The 21,255-nt window shown below is 49.5% G+C and overlaps 1 protein-coding gene across 1 annotated transcript in view; it reads left to right on the forward strand.

The window, feature by feature from the left end:
* The window catches only part of CORO2A (coronin 2A), a 55,340-nt gene that overhangs the window by 18,372 nt on the left and 15,713 nt on the right, over positions 1-21,255 (forward strand). The window contains exon 2 of the mRNA XM_072727871.1: positions 9,371-9,571. Within this exon, the coding sequence (XP_072583972.1) occupies positions 9,371-9,571 (201 nt within the window). The remainder of the gene's footprint in view (positions 1-9,370; positions 9,572-21,255) is intronic.

Raw genomic sequence — 21,255 nt, forward strand, 5'->3', positions numbered from 1 at the left:
CCTGCCTGTGGGATATGACACGAGTGGGCACAGCAGAAGGGAGGACCTGGCAGTCCAATGGGTGGGTGGCTGGATGAGTGGACAGAGGGAAGCAGGCAGGAACGTGGGCAGCAGGACCAGAGCGGGGAAGAAAGCAGCCACAGCCAAGCTCTTTCTTGGTCCTAGAGGCTTGCAAGGTGTTTTACAGCAATTATCTCGTTCAATCCTCGGCAAGCCTCTGTGAGGCAGGTATTAGGGTACCCTTTTACAGATGCAGATGCGAGGCCCAGAGACAAGTGGAGGTCCAGGATTTGATCCCTATTCTCCTCTTTCCTTGCCCTGGGCATCCTCCTAGGATTAGAGAGTGCTCCGGGGTGGCTCCCTGGTGGTAGTTCTCTTGGGTCCAGGACGGTGGAGGGAGAGGAGCATCCTAGGAGCCCAGCTAAGTCCTTACCTGGTTTGCTGATTTGCTTGGAGGCAGAGAGAAGAGGGCATGAGCAAAGATGACGCACCTGGGAAAACAATGCTTTGAGGGGAGAGCAGATAAACCTCTTTGGTTAAAGGATGAGTTTGTGGAGAGGAGAGACGGCTGGGGGAGTGCCGGGCCCCACAACCCAAGTCCCGCAGAGGGCTTGCCCCTGAGGACAGAGGGGACCTAGGGTGGTGAGTCTTAAGGGAAATGATGGTGTCAGAGAGAGATCAGGAAAGGAGCTCTGGGCTGGGATAGGGGAGAAATGGAGTCTCCCAGAGAAAAGGCTGCCTGGACTTTGCAAGGCTTGAGGGAAGGGGAGAGAACAGTTGGGGGCCGTGGTGCAAGGGGAGGTCAGGCCGTCTATCACAGGAGGTGCCCTGCCCCTCCTGGGTGCCAGGGACCTGGCTCTGGGCAGCATCAGATGTCAGGAGGAGGCGCTCCCTTGGGCCTAATCTCATCAGGAGGAGAGAGGAATTTCTTGGCTTTGTCTCTGACTCAATCTCTATTTCCTGTGGGCCTGCGGGGAGGCATCTGTGCCAGACCAGAAGGACCGGAGACCTGGAAGAAGGGAGATGGGGGCAGAGAAGAGGGCCCACGGCAGAGAAAACCTGGAGACAGGGCTGTTTTTACTTGCTGGCTGCAGGTGCCTCTGCCCCCACTGCTGATATGGCCTGGGCGTTGGAGGCCTGGGGGAGGGTTGCCCTGAGGCTGTGTCCCTGCTCTCCTACCTGGGCTGTGCTAGTAGAGGAAACCAAAGGGCTTCCCCAGTCTTGCCACCACCACACCTACTCACACCCTGGCCCTTCAAGAGCGTCAGTCCCCTCATCACAGGGCTGAGCTAGGCAGCCAGGTTCTACCCCAAGAGCCCCCCACAGAGATGCACACATACAACCTTCGGATTCTTCTTGATCAAGAGGGGTTATTGGTTAGCGTTTCATGGATGCTTGTCTGTTCCCTCCATCGACGTGGTGAGCACCAGGGGTCAGAATTCTGTGCCCAGTGGGCTGCTTTGCACTTCCTGATTTGGGATTTTTACTCAGACCTCCAAAATGTTGGGCCCTCAACACATACCTGTCACATACTAAATCAAATTTTAGCGTTCTGTAAACGTTGGGACCACGACAATCTTAACAGCAAATAAGTGTGCACCCAGCATCATTCCACATGCCGTGTAGATTATCTTATTTGATTGTCCAGGCAGCTCCGTGAGGGAGCAGAGACCCAGGACTCAACAGCTTGGCTTCAAATGCCAGCTCACCTGCCTTACAAGTGGTGATTTTGAACAAGTTGCTTAACCTCTCTGGGCCCCCGTTTTCTCATCTGTAAAAAGGAGGTGATAATAGTATTTTAGGGATTATTGTGAGGATTGAGTTAGTACATGGAGCATACTTCATACATTAGTTAGCTGTTAGTTGTTACTATGCCCAATTTTTCTGGTGAAGAAATAGACACATTAAGTAACCTGCCCAAGGGCGCTTGGGTGGCCCAGTTGGTTGGGCATCTGCCTTAGGCTCAGGTCATTATCCCGGGGGTCCTGAGATCAAGCCCCATGTTGGGCTCCCTGCTCAGCAGAGAGCCTGCTTCTCTCTTTCTCCTCCTTGTTCATGCTCCCTCTCTCTTTCTCTCTCTTTCTCTCTCTCAAATAAATAAATAAAATCTTAAAAAAAAAATAGCCTGCCCAAAGTCACACAGGTGTGGTGGACATACTCTGTAATTATGCTGTTAATTGGGTACCCAGCAGCCACATGTGGCTGCTGGGTACCCAATAGCTACTGAGCACTTGGAATGTTGCTAATGTGATGGAGGAGCTGCACTGTACATTTTATTTCCTTTTACTTCATTCTGAATTTGATTTAGAAGCCACAGGGCCCCATGTCAGACTGAGCTGGGGCGGGGGTCCCACACCCAGTGATCTGATGTAACTGATTCTCATGGGTGTTTGGAGTCGCACCCCACAGTCTGTGCTTCAGCGGTCTGGGATCATGCCATCTCCTGCCGTGCTGTTCTCAGCCATTTCCCTGAGAGGTGTAAACACATGGAGAGCAGTGACTGAACTGCTCCTGCCCTGCCCCTGCACCCGGGTCCCAACACAGGGCCTGGTCTAGGATAAGCACTAAGCCCATAGCGGATGGAGCTTGCTGATTGAATTAAGCCAGATCCACCTCCCTTTACAAACCTGGTATTCTTCTGTTTCGAAACGTTCTATGCTCTGGTTCGTGATGTGAGGCTTTCTAGGAAGTCAATTCTAGGACAAGTTGCCAGAGTCAAGGTTACAAGTGACTTAGAATCGTTGTGTATAAATCGGGTAACAGTTTTCAGGAGACCTCGGTGGTTGGTGGGGTGCCCAACTTGTCCCTATTTGTCTGGGACTTTATTTTAGCCCTGGAAATCCTGCCCCCTCGCCACTTCCCTTCCCACATGCCAGGCAAACCAGGACAGATGGTCCCCTGCTTCTGTGGAGAGTGAAGAGGCCTCTTCTTGCTCTTCATCTTGCTTCTTCTTGAAGGAGGGAAGAAAACTAAGCCAGTGGGGTGAGACCCTGAGGCCCAGGTCCCTGCGTATCACCGTGTCACTCTAGACACGGTGGAAGGCAAAAATAGTCATTTAGTGCCAAGAAGTGGCAAGTAAACCAGGGCCTGGCCTCACCTGAGCAGAAAGGACTGTGGATAGATTCTCACTAGCAGGAAGTCGCTAAGACCTGTGGTTCCTTCTTTCTGCCTGGTGAGAAAGGAAGCCTCCATGGGAATGGCTAGTTAAGCAGAGACCTGTGTCTTGACAGCAGGAGGCCTGGACCTCACTTGGGCTTTGCTTTCTGAGCCAGATAGCTGCCTCCTTCTGGGGCGTATCAGAGGTCCTGATAAGGATTCAGGACGAAAGAGAAAGAAAATTTCCTGTCAAGTTTGAAGCCCAAGATCAGGATCAGGATAAGCGCTAAAATGGATAATAGTTGGTCAAGGACTGGAGTCAAGGTGAGGGACCCACCCATAATTAGGTGTTTGTCATGTTAACTCCTCCTCTTTGTGGTTTGCCTTCAGAGTGTTCTTTACTTGTATGGTCTTTTTTTCATGTCTTAAGCTTAGGAAACTGTGGTTCTGATTCCCTTCTATTAACTGCATTGACCAAAGTGAGGAGGTGTAGACCTTCTCCCGAGGCACGTATGGGGGCAGTTCACTGGCCACGAGGTCAGGTTTTAAGAGAACAAATAAAATATAACAGCCAGTATCAGATGAGGAACTACAGACTCACAAAGGGACGATAGTAGCCCGCAGCACCAGACCCCTACCCATCCCTGACGTCTCATACCAAATTAGGTAATGTCATGCTTCCCCTGAGGCCAGGAACAGGCAATTAATGAATAATCTATTATGCTGGTTTATACCACACCCAGTTTGGGTTTGGTTTTCATTCACCCCGCAGCTAAACCTTGTCCTGCAATGATGCAGGGCTGGGCTGGAAGGCAGGCTTTGGGGGCATGCAGGAAAGTCTCTGTGTATCTCTCTTTCTCTCCCTCAGACAGACAGACACACACACACACACACACACACACACCCCAGAGAGAAACACATAGCAGGAAGAGGGGCCTCCAGGTCAACCCATGGCTTCTGCTCCCCACCTCCCTTGCTCCTGTTAATATGATCTTGGTCAAGTCACTTCCCTGGCACCTCAGTTTTGCCCTTATCAAATGCGACAACAACAATCTCCACCTACCTGGCAGGGGAGCTGGAAGGGATGGGACAGCCATTCTACCATCAGGCATTAAGAAATAAACTCAGTGCGACATTAAACCCAGAGATGACTAAATCTTTGGGGAGGGTGGGGAGCTTGCAGCCCACAAAGCCTAATCCCATGGCAGCAGGCCCTCTAAACACGCATGGGAGAGCAGCCATAGAAGCCATGCCACCCCCTACTTCGTGCCCCAGCGGGCTGACGTGCCACGCCTCAGAAGGCACGCTGTGACTTTGATGTGGGCCCAGCTGGATGGCACCGGGCAGGATAGGACTGCTGGCGTGGAATAAACCTGGCCCAGATCGGCTGTTCTGGCCCAGCCCATGGGCGAGGGCCCTCACCATGCCAAGGCCCCACTGCAGTCTGTAGTTCCAGGCAAGTGCCTGCTTGTGGGAGAAACAAAGCTCCTGTTCTCTGAAACGCTGAGTCCTTAAGCTCATGCATGCACGGATACACACGTGCACGCACAGATGCACACAGGGGTGCGTGCACACCCACAGGAGTACACGGGCCCAGATGATGATTGCAGTGCTCATGCAAAGACTTGCACACAGAGTGCACACAACATTTGCACAAACTTCACCCACATATATGTGTGCATACTCCTTTACCACGTACAGAGGGAGAAACGGCCTGCCTGGCTTGGCCCTTTTCCCCACTCCTGTAAATTTGCTTCCTCAGCAACAGGTCTGGAAGAACTTTGGCAGGGGAGATAAGATGCTAGGGCAGGGTAGGGTGGGGCAGAGTTAGGAGTGGAGTTGGGGGCAAGAGGACAGAAGGTCATTGAGACAGTTTTCGTTTTCTGTCACTTTTATGCAACTGTTGGCCTCATCGGAGGAGGCCAACAGCCTCCACCCTCTTTCTTTATATATATATATTTTGTATTTGTTTATTTGAGAGAGAGAGAGAGAGAGCACAAGCAGGGGGAGGGGCAGAGGCAAAAGCAGACTCCCCACTAATCAGGGAGCCTGATGTGGGACTCGATCCCAGAACCCTGAGATCATGACCTGAGCCAAAGAGAGACACTTCATCGACTGAGCCTCCCAGGCGCCCCAGACAGCCCTCTCTCTGTAAGGTGTCCACTTCGTTTCCTGAGCCTCGTTTTACTTTTCTGTAAAGTAGGGGTGATAGTGGTCATGATGCCTCCCTTTAGGGCTTAGGTGAGATGGAGCGTGTGCTGGGTGTGAACGAGGCTTCACCACGGTTGTCACCTGCGAGAACCTGGAGCTGGAGGCTCTGGAGGCGGGGCTGGGCTCGGCCCCCAGCTCCACAGCCCCACAGCTCACTGGCTGTGTGACCTCGGGTGGGTAGCTTCGCTTCTCCGCCTCAAGCCCCCCGTCTGTAACGGGGAGCAAAGTAGCCCCCACCTGGTAAGTTGATACAGGGCAAGCACTGACAAGGGCACCTGGCACATAGCGAGCCCCCCAAAACTGTGAGCTGTTATTGGCGTGGAGTCACCGACCAGGCCTCCGGGGGCCTCCTGACCCTGACCCCGGGCTGAGAGCCACCCTCAGGTGTGCGGTCAGGCCCCAGGCCGTGAAGGGAGAAAGCACGGGAGGGGGGGTGGCCGAAGTGGCCAGGAGTGTTGATGCTGCTCGGGTCATGCTGGTCTCTGCAGCCACGACCTGGCCTCTTACCCCACGGCCCACGGCACTTGACATGGATGCTGGCTTTTCCCCCTCCTTGGCATCTCACTGCCTTGTCCCCCTCCCCTCTCCACTCTGCCCTCCTTCCCCCAGGTGATTCTCACCTCTCACCTGTTCTGTGCAGTTCTTGCTCTTGGCAATCAAGGGACTCCACCTAAAAGTGAGCTCAGGGTGGCTCGGCGGTTTGGCGCCTGCCTTTGGCCCAGGGCGCGATCCTGGAGTCCCGGGATCGAGTCCCACGTCGGGCTCCCGGCATGGAGCCTGCTTCTCCCTCCTCCTGTGTCTCTGCCTCTTTCTCTCTCTCTCTCTGTGTCTATCATAAATAAAAATAAATAAATCTTTACAAAAAATAAAAAAATAAAAGTGAGCTCGGTTTTAATCCCTGCAACAGCTCCCTGTTGCCCTCAGCGTTTGAAGTTCTTTCACCCGGCTCCCGGTTGGACTGGGTCCTGCCTCCCTGCCCACTCGCCCCCACGCTCCTGTGCTCCAGCCATTGCCCGTCTGCCAGTTGCGGCTGCACCGGGCAGTGTGTCAGTCAGGATGGATGGGCTGTCCTCTGTGACAAACAGCCCCACTTGCTCAGCGGTTCGCTCTGCAAGTTTATTTCCCTGTCCATCGTGTCGGGAGGGGAGGTCCTCTGTTCCACCATCTCTTGGAGGCCCGGGATGATGCAAGCCCCATCATCCAGAACACGTGGCCTTCTCATCCCTTTGGCCACGGATGAGAGTTCTGGAGGGTCACAGGCAGGGCTTACATGCTTCAGCCCGGAAGGGGCACACATCGCGGCTGCCCCTGATCCTTTGGCTAGAGCTCATACTGGGGTTGCCCAAAGGCAAGGAGGCTGGAACATGAGGGGAGCCATGGAATGTCTGATGGGCATCACCACTACCCACAGACAGGTGTGCCACCCCCCCCACACCATTGCCGCTGCTGAAAGTGAGGCAGAGCTGGGGGGCCCTGGGGCTGAGCCTGCTGACTTGCCGCCTCCTTTCCTACCTCAGCCCCAGCCCAAGGCAGCTCCTCATCTGCCATCTAATTACCAAGACCCTAGGACCTCTTGTCTTTGTTGTTTTTTCCTAAGACCCCCGCCCCCAGACCCATTTCCCTCAGGACCCAGAGTAAAGAAAAGATGGGCAGCTCCAAAGCAAGTGATGGCTTGTATCTTACACACAATGACTAAATCCCCTTTGTGATTCTGTTTCCCTTATTGAACTGGCCACTAGGAAGCTCAGACCCAAGTCTAGGTGCACCTCCACTGTGTGGAGGGCCTGACAGCACACATTCAGTAGCTTAGTCCCCCCACCCCCTGGAATATCAGATGATCTCTTTGTTCCTGCATTTTTTCTCTGACCCCATTTCCTCACCATGGCTTTCCCATTTGCTTCTATCTTGTGTGCTCTCCATTTCTGTAAGGCTTCTTACATCCTTTCTGGGATCAGACGGACATTAATTAGTCAGTCTGTCCCTACATTTGTGCCACTTCCTGTAGCTCTGGCAAATGCAGCTCCCAAAAGGTGAATTGAAACATCTGAGCTTCATGGGACAGACCTGTCCCAGGAGGCTGGTGGGTTTCTTGTAGAGGGTTTGGCTCCTGGGTCGACCCCGATCACTGTGACCTCTTGAGGTCAACAGTCTAATCTTGTGACTTTGAACTGAGCACAAAGCAAGTGCCTTCTTTATCCTGATGCTGTGGGTGCCCAGCCCAACATGCCTGCCCTTGGGAAATTCCTAGGGACTGGGGTGGGCAGAGCTCTGTGCCAGGCACTTCCAGAGCAGAGCCCCAGGCCTTTCTCTGAAGAAGCTGCAAGCAGGTTCCTGACCAGACTCGGGAATCAGAGGCATCAGCTGGGTCAGGGGCCTGAGGGCAGGGAGGGGACACGGCTGGTGAGGACAGAGGGAGGAGAGGAGAGAGCTCTGCTACTTGAAATGTCAGGAAAGACTCTGGAGGAGGGGCCTGGGAGCTGGAGAAGGGAGGGTTTGCACTTGTGGAGATAGATGCAGGGATTACGGGGCTGGGAAGGGCAGGCCAAGCAGAGGGGAAGGCAAGGGCGAACGCCCAGAGGACTGGAAATGCAAGAGCAGGTACCAGAGAAGCTAGAAGCTTCTTGATCTGGAAAGTACATTTTAAAAGATGAGCAAGAAAAGGTGGATCTTGGAATATTAGGGGGGGGGACCCCACTGGAAGGCCTTGAATCCAGGCTGGGTTTGCCCTTGCTCCTACAGGGCAGCAGTGAATCAAGAGTGTCCCAAGGGTGACCTCAGGTGTGTGTTTGGGGGTGGGGTGAAGAATACAGCCAGGCTTGGTGTCCAGAAGATCTCTCTGGCCTAGATGAGGAGCATGGATGGGCAGGCCTGATAGGGTCAGAGGCCAGGATCAGGGTTTTGACCTGGGCAGCAACAGGGCTGAGAAGCCACATGGTATCATGTGTTTGACCACTCATAGGGTAAAGATCCTCTTCTACCATTTATGATCTAGCCCTGCCTTCCCTCCAGCTTGTGTTCTCTTCACTCACATCATCACATTTACATAACTGTATGCGTATATATATATATATATATATATATTTTTTTTTTTTTTCTTTTTAACATCTTCTTGCTAATCTAACTAAACCACATGTAATTTCCCAAACATTCCACATTTGCTTCTCTCTCAGGGCCTTTGCTCAGGCTGTTCCATCTGCCTGGAACATCTTCCCCCCCACCTTACCTTTGCCCTGCCAACATGGCCAACTCCTACTCATCCTTCCAATTATAGCTCACATGTCACTTCCTCTGGGAAGCCCTCCCCGACTGCCATGTACAAACCTTTGTTATTATCTATAATACACTGGGTCCCAGGGGCCCACCTTCCCCTAGTGGCCTCACTCATAGGACTCTTCACTCCTGTAAGGCTGGGCTCATGCTCATGCTCTCCAAACCCCTGGTGCCAGGCACAGGGCCTAGTCATACAGTGATGCTCAGTAAACAGAGTGAACAAATGCTGGGCTGAATAAGGAGCTAGGGAAGCTCGAGATGCCTGGATAATAATAGTGGTAGTAATTATGACTGTAGATCAAGGGACCTATAATTTAGTCCTCATGACAAGTCTATGAAACAGAAGATTTTGTGATCCCCATTTTACAGATGAGAAAACTGGGGCTTCAGAACTTAAGTCACTTGCCCACCCAGCCAGTAAGAGGCAGAGCTGGAACTGGAGCCCAGCCAGACAGGCTGGCTCCAGAGGACACAGTGTGACCCACATAGCTGGGCTGAGTGGGGTGGGCAGATAGGGAGGAGATGTGAGTTTTTCTCTCTGGTGTTTGTGCCTTTTGTGTTGAATACTTGAAGGGATGACAAGCAAACAGGTCAGTGAAGATCCTGTACTCTCTCGCCAGATCCATAGAAGGAGCCACAATTACAGCCTGTTTGTTGGGGTGTCCTTGATAGTGCACCATGCATATAGAACCGACCGCTGCCCTGGTCCTGCCCCCTCGAGGTGAGCTCCCCGAGGGTCCCGCTATCAGGCCAGGGAATCTCATGCCCCTCTTGTCCTGTTTGTTTCCCGCAGATGTCATGGCATCCCCAGTACCGGAGCTCCAAGTTCCGCCACGTCTTTGGCAAACCAGCCAGCAAGGAGAACTGCTACGACTCGGTGCCCATCACCCACAGCGTCCAGGACAATCACTTCTGCGCTGTGAACCCCTATTTCATTGCAGTGGTGACTGAGTGCTCCTGCGGGGGGGCCTTCTTCGTTATTCCCCTGCATCAGGTAAGGAATTCATGCCCCTGCTGAGCCTCAACACCCCAAACAGCCCTCTGGAGGCCGTGCCAGAAAGAGGGGGAGTAGAAGCAGCCTGGGTGTCTGGTCTCACATGTGGCTTCACATCCCATCCCTGCCTCTTACCAGCCATGTGACCTTGAGTCCTTTCACTTCTTTGAGCCTTGGTTTCCTCATTGGGAAAAAACAAATACCTATCCTGGGATTTCTGCTTCTAGCAGTTGCCTAGCTACTCCTAAGACCTCCCCTCCATCCCACTGCAAAATAACTCACTCCTGAATAAAATATAATTGGTAATGCATTGCTGGGCTCGCAAGGCATTGGGGACATCACCAAAGCGACCTGCCTGCCTCAACAAAAAGAAACAAATCTGGAGCCAAAAATCTAACTGGGGAGACGGAAGCAGTGAGCAAGCAGGAGGAAGCAACTTGTCCTGCAGGCAGATGTTAACAGTATAGGTTAGACCATATGCATTTGCTGATATTTAACAGTTTTGGGGGCGCCTGCGTGGCTCAGTCAGTTAAGCATCTGCCTTCGGCTCAGGTCATGATCCCAGGGTCCTGGGATCAAGCCCTACTTCAGGCTTCCTGCTCAGGGCCAGGGAGTCTGCTTCTCTGTCTCCCTCTGCTGTTCCCCCTGCTTGTGCCCTCTTTCTCTGTCAGAGAAATAAATTAAATCTTAAAAAAAAAAAAAAAAAAGTTTTTAACCCAAAAGTGGTAGTTTCTTTTTTTTTTTTTTTTTTTTTATTATTTATTTATGATAGTCATACAGAGAGAGAGAGAGAGGCAGAGACACAGGCAGAGGGAGAAGCAGGCTCCATGCACCGGGAGCCTGACGTGGGATTCGATCCCGGGTCTCCAGGATCGCGCCCTGGGCCAAAGGCAGGCGCCAAACCGCTGCGCCACCCAGGGATCCCAAAAGTGGTAGTTTCATATAGCTTAACCTAAATGCAGACCTTTTCAGGATACCAAGCCTGAGTTGGCTCAAAGCAGAACCTCCAAAGGGGCTCGAGGGATCCCAGCTGGTAGCACCTCTAGTTCACAGCAGAGGCAGATGGGAAGTTTCTCCAGAGGAAAGCATCCCCCATGTGGACAGGACTCCCGCAGAGTAAGATCAGGGAAATTCATAATCTGAGATCACCAGGCATGTGAGCTCCCATGAATAAGAGTCAGCTGAAACAACAAACAGCAGACTTAGCCATGCACCCCCCCACCCCCCGCTGCTCCAACAAAGGACTTCAGAAGATCATAATACAAAATGGAATCTCAGAGACTAGGTTTTCTGATCTGAATGGAATTGAATTAGAAAGCAATAGCAAAAGCTAAATTTTAAGCTCTCATTCAGGAGTATCTCAGGGGTAGACTGCAATAAGATAGCACCACAACCACCAGATTGGCAAAAAATGGAAAGAGCTAACCATAGTAAGTGGTGGTGAGGATACAGAGCAATGTAAACTCTCAGGCACTTCTGGTGACGAAGTAAACTGCCTCACGTGTTTTGGAACAAACTGTGACAGTTTAGAGGAACATACACATACCCCATGACCCAGAGATCCCACTACTAGGTATAGTCCACACAATGCAATGTGTTTATGTGCACCAGAACACAAATACAACAATGTGCATAGGAGTGTTGTTCATATTGTCATAAAACTGCAAAAACTCAAATGTCCAAGAATTACATAAATCAATTATGATATGTCCATACTATGGAATATATATAACCATGAAAAGGAACAAAGTATATATACATACATACCACAACACGGATGACTCTTTTTTTAAAGATGTATTTATTTATTTGAGAGAGAGCGAGAGAAAGGGGAGGGGCAGAGGGAGAGGGAGAGAGAATTTCAAGCAGACTCCCTGCTGAGTGTGGAGCCCCATGTGGGGCTTGATCTCATGATGCTGAGATCATGACCTGAGCGGAAACCAAAAGTCAGATGCTCAACCAACTGCACACCCAGGCGCCCTAACATGGATGAGTCTTAATGACAATTTTAAGGGAATGATACCAAACAAATGACAAACTGTTTCATTCCATTCACCTAAAGATAGATACAGACTGCATTGAGCTCTACCTTAAGGGATGTATAAGTAAGTAGAAAAATTTTAAGGAAGAGCAAGTGAGGGACTACCAGAAGAACCAGGATGATTATCGCCCCCTGAGGGAGGGGGAGAAGTTATGATTGGAAAGTGTCCCATGGTGGGGGGCGGGGTCTCCTTTGTGTTGGTAATAGTTCATGTCTTAACCTGAGAGAGTGGCAGATATATGGGTAATTTATTTTCCAGCAATTCATTTAGCCAAACACATTTTATGCCCTTTTTTTATATGCCACATTTCATACAAACACATATAAAGATGATGCAACATCTATGTGGTTTTACAGGCAGTTTCTATATAACTTCCAAGGAACTGATTATTTCAGTCTTTTGCAAACATTTCTAGAGATTAGGAAAAGAGGGACTGTTCCCCTCCTCATTCTAAAAGCCAATGTAACCTTGATTGCAAAACCAGATGAAGACAGAGTAAGAAAGGAAAATGACAGTCTCAAGATGTATACAAAATGGCTAGCAAACTGAATCTAGCAGTGAATTTTTTAAAAAAGATATATTCTAACCAAGTTGGATTTATTCCAGAAATTCAGGAGAGCTTAATATTAATAAATCTATAAATGTAAATCATTATAGTAACAAATGAAAGGAGAAAACCGTATGGTCATCTTTGTTAATACAGGAAAAAGCATTTGATAAAGCTCAATACCCATTCATGATACAAATTCTTAGCAAACTCAGAAAAGAGAATTTCACTAACCTAAGAAACAGAAGTTTTAAAACCTTTTATTTAGATTCACCCGTTGTTAACATTCTGCTAGATTTTCTTTTTATCTCTTGTATGTCTTTCTCTCCATATGTATATGTGCTGAAATTTTGTTTCTGATCCAGAATCCAACTCCAGATCATTCATTATATTTAGTTGTCAAATCTCCTAGTCTATTTCATGATATGGACGTTTTTTAAGTGGGTAAAGAAAAGATATTTTGTAGAACATTTTAAAATTTGGATTTTTTATTTTTTTCTCATGATTAGGTGCATATTATACGTTTTGGGCAAGAATGTTAAACAAACGATGTTGTACCTTCAGCTCATTATATCATGTGACACATATTGTCACTTTGTCCCATTATTGGTAATATTGGTGATATTTGATCTCTTTGTTAATATGGAGCAAACATTCATAAAGATGGAATGTTAGAAACAGCCCTTCAAAATCAGCAATGAATTCAAGGTCATGGACTGTACCATAGGGCTGAAAAATAAGTTAAAAGTATAAGGATTGAAAAGGAAGACATAAAACCACTCTTATTTATAGATATGACTGCCTACATAGAAGCCCAAAAGAACATGTGGTCAAGCTATTACAAAAATAATAAGGGACTTTGAAAGGTGGCTGGATTAAAAAAAACATCAGAATACAAAAATTAATTGCATTTTTATATACCTAACACTAGAATATGTAAACATTTTGCAGTGGAATAAAACAAGATTGGAGATATAGGAATAAACAAGGCTTAAAAGGAGAAAATTACAGAGCATTATTGAAAGACCAATGTTAAAGATGACCTAAGAAAATGGAAATATGTACCATGTTCATGAATAGCCTTTCTCCCTCTCCCAAATCTCCACAATATTCTCCTTTTTAGGATATATTCCACAGCATATTCCTTTCTTAGGATACCATCATACCCTAATTACTTTGCATTAAAGTTCTGCTAGTACCTCTTTTTTGTTTTTTCTTAAAGATTTTATTATTAAAGATTTTATTTATTTATTCATGAGAAACAGAGAGAGGCAGAGATGTAGGCAGAGGGAGAAGCAGGTTCCCCGTGGGGAGCCCGATGCAGAACTCGATCCCAGGACCCCAGGATCATGACCCGAGCCAAAGGTAGACAGACATTCAATCACTGAGCCACTCTGCTAGTACCTTCCAATGTACTTGGAATAGTTGGGGGTGGGGAAGAAAACTGGTACTTTATTTACCTGTATATCGATAACATTTTGTGCATGTAATTGGTGCTCATAAATTTTCATTGACTGAACAAAATACCCAATGATTGTTCATTCACATGAATAAGGAGAGCATCATTGGCAAAGGGAATGGCACCAGCAAAGCCTGCAGGTGAGACTGTGCATATGCAGAGGCAATAGTGCAGAGAATGGTCTGGCCAGAACAGATGAACACTCTGTGTTGAAGGGGGGAGGGAAGGGAAATGCTCTGGGGAAATGGATTGGGGCCAGATGAGAAGGGCCTTGAATGCCAGGGTAAGATGTATAAACTATTCTAGAGCTGAATTTTTTCAGGTTGGGAAGGGACAAATGCAAAATGGGATTTATGGAAAGACTTGAGGGTCAGAGCTCAAAGGTCCCCTAGAGATGACCCATTTGGCTTTTTGTTTCTCCTAAGCTTTGGGGGCATTTAAAAGATTCTATCCACTGAACAGACAGTATTCTTAATTAATTAAATAATTAATGTATTTTTCAGATTTGTATTACTCAGCCTCTTTCAGAACTGTCACAGTTTCTAACTCAATCAACTACCAAGTATAAATAGTTACTAACAAATGATTTAAGAAAATAGGTTGCTTTGATATGATGGAGTATGGACCTGGGTGGGGAGAATGGACTTAGTTTAGAAAGACAGGATGATCGGAGAAGGCCTTCCTGAGGAGGCAACATTTGATGATTGAAGCTCTAGAGGCAGAGTGCAATAGCAAGTACAAAGGCCCTGAGGTGAGCATGGCTTCAGTGTGGGCCCTGGGTTTGGTGTGTTTGAGACACAAATTGGTACAAATTGTCATCAGGGCAAGAGACATGGGAGATAAGGTCAGAAGAGGGGGCAGGGCTGGGACTGGAAAAGTCTTGGAGGTCAGGGCAGGAGTCTGACTCGGAATATTCTGAGTCCAGTGGGAAGCCTGCACAGTCACACTGTACAGCCTGATCCTAGGTAAAATGTGTGATTCTCCTTGGGCTTTTTGAAATATCATAAACAGCTCAAGGGCACCTGTTAATTGCTACCACCACAGACTCCCACGAATCCAAGCACAACTGGAGCTGGAAGCCACTAATCAGAGCTCACACCTGAGTGTCAGAACACAGATTCTGACTCAGTGGGTCAGAAGTGGGGCTGCGGAGCTTGCATTGCAACAAGCTCCAGAGTTGCCGGATAAAACAGGATGCCCAGTTAAACCTGAATATCAAATAAGCACCAAATAACTTTTTTTCGCTTAGTTTTTCTTTGTCATGAAACTTTTTTGTTTTGAGATCATTGTAGATTCACATGCAATTGTAAATTGTAAGAAATAACACACAGAGATTCTGTGTACCCTTCACCCAGTTCCCCCCAGCGGTAACATCTTGCACGACTAGGGTACAGGACCAAAACCAGGATATTGGCATAGGTTCAGTCTAGATGCAGAACATTGCCACCACCCCAAAGATCCCTCGTGCTGCTCTAGCCACTTCCCTCCACCTCCACCCTCTCCATAACCCCTGACAACCACTAATCTCTCTTTTTCTATCCTTGTGCCATTTTAAAAAAAAGATTTTATTCATTTACTTGACAGGGAGAGAGAGAGAGCAAGAGAGAGCATGCACACAGCAGGAGAAGTAACAGAGGGAGAGGGAGAAGCAGGTTCCCTGCTGAGCAAGGAGCCCCATGCGGGACTCAATCCCAGAACCCTGAGATCATGACCTGAGCCAAAGGCAGAGGCTTAACCCACTGAGCCATCCAAGGGCCCCTATCCTTGTGCCATTTTAAGAATGTCACATAAATGGAACCATACAGCATGTAACCTTTGGGGCTTGACTTTTGTCACTCAGCATAACTCCCTGGAAATCTATCCAGCTTGTTGGTGTGGATCAATAGCTCATTCTTGTTTTATTATCGCTGAGTAGTATTGTGTGGTTTGGAGGCACACCATCCGTTTAACTGGTCACCCGCTGAAAGCCAAAACGTGATTGTTTCCAGTTTGGGGCTGTTAGGAATAAAGCTGCTATACACATTTACATATAAGTTTCTGTGTGAACGGAAGTAAGTCTCCGTTTCTCTGGGTAAATGCCCATGAGTGCAAATCACTGAATCCTAAAGGAGTTTTACATGTTTAGTTTCATAAGAAACACCCAAGCTATTTTTTAGTATAAGTAAAATATTGCATGGAGTGTACTTACACTGAAAAAATTATTTGTCATTTATCTGAAATTCACACATCCTGTATTTTTATTCATCAATTTCTGGCATTCCTACTCCCAGGTGATGCTGATGCTGCTGGTTTGCAAAATGCGTTTTCAGTAGCGAGGCTCTAATCTGTTTTTGTTTGTTTGTTTGTTTGTTTTGTAATTAATAAAAGGATTTCAAACACAAAAGCAGATAAAAAGAATACTCTGAACTCTTTTTATACCCAGATTCTAGAATTTCCAAGGCTTTGCCACTCTTGCCTCATCCATCCTTTTTTTTTTCCCTGAAGTATTTTTAAAAGATTTTATTTATTTATTTATTTATTTATTTATTTATAGCATGTGAGAGCAGGTGGGGAGGGGCAGAGGGAGAGGAGAGAATCTCAAAAGCAGATGCCACGCGGAGCAGGACATGGGACTCGTGGGGCTCGATCCCATGATCCCATGACCCTGGGGTCACCACCTGAAATCAAGAGTCAGGTGCTCAACAGACTGAGCCACCCAGACATCCCTTCCTAAAGTATTTTAAAGCAAATCCTGGACATTTTGTCTTTTTACCCCCATAAACTTCAGTGTGCAATTCTAAAAACTTGGGACATTTTCTGATACAACCACAAGGCCAGGATGGCAACACTGGCAGTAGCTTCTGTGTCACCTGTTTCCCACCAAATGCAGGTGGAAATATCCCTGATTGCCTCATAAATGCCTCTTTATACTTGGTTCCTTTGCATCGGGGTCCAGAAAGGAGCGCGCATTGCATTTGGTTGATATTTTCTTGGGTAACCCCCACGGCGCACTGCAGTGGGCCACTTCCCAGCAGACAGGCCTGCAGGGCCCTTTCTCGTGTGGCAACCTGGGAAGGTGCTTATGCCATGCCTTCCTTAGCCCCTTCTGTAGGAAGGATTGTCCCATCCTGCAGGTGAGGCTGGTGAGGCTCAGGGAGACGACTTCCCAAAGGATCCCGAGCCCTGAGGGTGAGGACCAGAATGTGGCCCGCACCTGGGTGTGGCCATGGGGCCTCCCTCTTGTTTCACTGACCTGCTTGTGGCTTCTTGGTTTGGGCTCTGGTTTAGAGGGGTTCCCTGCGGGCTACCAGGGATTACATCCCAGCCAGGCACAGAAAGGTATCAATAAGTTAGTGCCGCCAGAAGGAAGGGAGGTACAAGCTGGCTAATTATTTAATGGAATGTATATAGGAGCCTCAGTGTCAGAAAGTGCCTGGCCTCACACAGTGTCCTGAAAGTTCTCAGAAGGCCCAGGCTGGGGGCACCTGGGTGGCTCAGTGGTTGAGCGTCTGCCTTTGGCTCTGGTCGTGATCCTGGGGTCCTGGAATTGAGTCCTGCATCGGGCTCCCGGCAGGGAGCCTGCTTCTCTGTCTGCCTGTGTGTGTCTGCCTCTCTGTTTCTCTCATGAATAAATAAATAAATAAAATCTTTAAAAAAAAAAAAAAAAAAGGAAGGTCCAGGGTGCCTTAGGTGCTAGGTGACTCTGCAGGCAGCTTCCTTCTTCTCACTGTGACCCAGGGCAGGCCTGTTTGGAGGGAGGCTCCTACAGCCTGGGCAATAAGGGCTGTGCTCAGGGAACAAAAGAAGCAACCGCAGGAAGGCAGGAAGGTCTGGAGTTGGGCTCACCCGGAGCCTGGGGCCCTGCCTGCAGCAGAACCACCCTTGGGGGGTGCACAGGGTGGACTTTGCTGTGAGGTGTGGAGGTTGGGGAGAGATGAACGTAAGGGGATATAGAGCCCTGGGGATGCGCCTGGAGAGTGGACCAGGTTGGAGGGGACCAGGCCGACACTGTGGCCTCCAGGAGCCTGCAGAAGAGCCACCAGAGACCCAGACTGAGTTTCTCAAGCCTGTGTCTGACCACGTCCCTCCCCTGCTCCGTCCCCTTCCAGAGGTCCCCGCTGCCTGCAGACAAATCCTGCCTTCCTCATCAGGCTTCCATCTCTGTCCCAGCCCACATTTTGAAACTCAGCCTTCCACACTTACTCCCTTCAAACTCAGATTCTCCTTCTAGAAATGCAGGGTGTGGGCCAGAATGGCATGTTGCTTTCTGTTTTGTTTTGTTTTGTTTGAAAGTCTCTTCCAGTTCCAGGGAAGTCCTGCATGAAAGTGGCGCCTGATGCCAATGATAACTGTGGCAAGAGCAGGCAGTGAGAGGAGAGAGATATTCCGAGGTCCCCAGGCTCGGCCGCCCTTAGCACACGACTGTCAACCCCTCTGCTCCCCCACTGCCCACTGTAAATATGGATTCTTCTTGGGGTGGTTGGGAGGTAAATCAAATAATGTGAGCAATCCTTTCTGTGCTAGGCCTGGCACAGAAAGGATTCCTTAAATGATGGTTCCTAAAGCGTAACATTTGCAGACCTGTTCCTTACAGGCATGAGAATGTGCGACTTCATTCACTGGAGTATCATCTAGGCATCACTTTATTCACAGAGGGCGCCCTGGCTCAGTCGCCTGTCAGTTGTGTAGGGAGAGATGGGAGTCCCCTGTGGGACAGTTTGGCCTCACACTGAGTACATCCCTAGGCCACCCCCAAAACATTCTGAATGACCATAAAACCGGGTCATTGTAATTTTCTCTAATGAGCTTACACAGGTGAATTTCCAGAGAGTCTGCCATGTGCCAGACACTGTCGTAGGAACTCGTGTAATCACTCACACCCTGTGAAGTCCTACTACGGTTGCCATTTCATAGATGAGGAAATGAGGCATAGAGAGCTGAAGTCACTTGCCCAAGGTCGCAGGGTGGTGAGTGCCACAGCAGGAACTCAACCCCAGGAAGCCAGAATCAGCCTGCCCACCTAACCTCTTCCTCACCGTGCAGCCTCCCTGCACCTGTGCCTACCACCCCTGCACCCTCGTGTCCACCCTGGGCCGTTGGAAAGGTCCCTGGAAGCTGTGACACTCTTGTAGGAACGGCTGCACCCCTGGGAGCGCTGGGGGTTGTGGCAGTGGCCTCACAGCTGTCCCACCCTAGCAGCTGAGGTCTGTTCCCCCCTCCTCCCCCGAGTGTCCCCTGGCTAACTGCTGGCCTAGTGGACTGAAAGGCAGGAGTGGCCTCCTGATTATAAATGTCCCTGTCATGACAGGGCTTTTAGCAGCTCAGTCAATAGCCCATGAGACTGACTAATAACATCTATTAATGTCGGATCTCAGCACAAACCCTGTTAGGCAGAGCAGCCTGCTGGCTCCGGCTGGGGGTGGGAAGCCAGCCATCCCTCGTTCCCTGAGAAAGAAGAGAAGTTGTCTGGGGCTGGTCTCTGCTTTGGGCCGCCTGGGAGGAGTGCTGGCCCATCTGAGCCGTGCCCGGCCCTGAAGCCCCTCCTGAGTCCGTGGCTCACGCGAGTCTCCGCTCCCGTCTGAATGCAGCTCCTGGGCAGCTCGTCTCCTGTCACCCAAGGCCAGCCTGACAATCGGCTCTTTGCAGAAAAATTCCAGACCAAAATTAGGGCAGGGCTCTGGGCCAGAGAGTGGTTGGGTGTGCCAGACAAAAGACTCAGCGCTGCCCATGCCCTTTGACCCAGGAAACGGCCTGAGAAAAGGAAAGGCTGTGTGCAGAAGTGGGCAGGACACTGACTCAGAGCCCAGGGCCTAAGCACAGCACAGACTCACACCTGGGAGCCGGAGTCCTGGGCTGCAGCCCTGCTCTGCACCCCACCCCACCCAGCCCCGCCCCGTGGTGTTCCCTGGGACCCTAGCACCCCCTCACCCCCACCCCGTGGTGTTCCCTGGGACCTTCTGCACCCCCCCAACCCCGTGGTGTTCCCTGGGTCCCTCTGCACCCCACCCCACCCCATGGTGTTCCCTGGGTCCCTCTGCACCCCCCTCACTCCATGGTGTTCCCTGGGACCCTCTGCAACCCCCACTCCATGGTGATCTATAGGACCCTCTGCACTCCCTCAACCCCATGGTGTTCCCTGGGACCCTCAACAACCCCCCTCCCTGTAGTGTTCCCTGAGTCCCTCTGCACCCCCCCACCCCGTGGTGTTCCCTGGGACCCTCAGCACCCCCCTGCCTCATGGTGTTCCCTGGGACCCCCAGCACCCCCCACCCCTACCCCGTGGTGTTCCCTGTGGCCCTCAGCATGGCCTTCCAGGCTGGGTCAATGAGAGTACTATAATCCATTGGTGATGCCTACCACCGGGTCAGGAGAAGAGAGTTTTGCTGTGTCTTTACCATTCCCGGCCTCTGAGAGGCCTCCAAGATCTGCAGTTTTGTAACACATTTTTGGCTAATCCTGGGAGGATCCATCTTTTCAGAAAGTTTGGAGTTCTGTATTAAATACCTCTGATTTATTGCAAAATCCACACCGTTTTATATAAAGTTTGGAAAATTTTTTAAAAACCAAAACAAACACAGAAAATTATACAACTATTCATTTTCCCACCATCTAGAGATAACCCTGAATAGCATTTTGGTGCATTTCCTTCTAGTCTTTTCCCTTGTTTTTTGATACACATGGGCATACACGCGCGCGCGCACGCACGTAACAAAAGCTGTTCTTATTTGATCGCTTACTGTAGGGCATCCCTGATTGGCTTTTTATGCACGATATTTCACTTCACCCTCATAATAGCCCTACGAGGAAGAGATTTTTTTTTAAGATTTTATTTATTTATTCATGAGAGAGAGAGAGAGAGAGAGGCAGAGACAGGCAGAGGGAGAAGCAGGCTCCATGCAGGGAGCCTGAGGTGGGACTTGATCCCGGGTCTCCAGGATCAGACCCTGGGCTGAAGGCGGCGCTAAACCGCTCAGCCACCCAGGCTGCCCCGAGGAAGAGATTATTATTCACATTTTACACATGAGAGGAGAAAGCTTGCAAAACTTGAGCAGGTGCACGACACGATCAGATTTTAGTTTTTGTTTTTTTATAATTTTTTTAAAATTTTTATTTATTTATGATAGTCACACAGAGAGAGAGAGGCAGAGACACAGGCAGAGGGAGAAGCAGGCTCCATGCACCGGGAGCCCGACGTGGGATTCGACCCCGGGTCTCCAGGATCGCGCCCTGGGCCAAAGGCAGGCGCCAAACCGCTGCGCCACCCAGGGATCCCAGATTTTAGTTTTTGAAAGCTCACCCACGACATCGTGCAGAATGGCCTGGGGGCTAGGGAGAGCTTGGTGGCTGGAGGGTGGTCCTGTGGAGACCTGGGCCAGAATCTGTAGGTGCATGTTCTTCCTCCAGGGCCATGGCTCCAGGTGCTACCCACTGTGGGGGCCAGGGAGCATGAACCTCTCTTCCTTGTGGATGAGCCCAAATGGAACTCACACATCATGCACAAATGACCCAAATTCTTTCCTTTTCTCTGTCTGAATGTACATAGGAGGGTATAATTGTTTTTCTGAACCATCTGAAGATAAATGACATATATCTTTGAACTCGGGATCCCTGGGTGGCGCAGCGGTTTGGCGCCTGCCTTTGGCCCAGGGCGCGATCC

The sequence above is a fragment of the Vulpes vulpes genome, chromosome 12 (assembly GCF_048418805.1).
Source record: "Vulpes vulpes isolate BD-2025 chromosome 12, VulVul3, whole genome shotgun sequence".
Taxonomy (NCBI): domain Eukaryota; kingdom Metazoa; phylum Chordata; class Mammalia; order Carnivora; family Canidae; genus Vulpes; species Vulpes vulpes.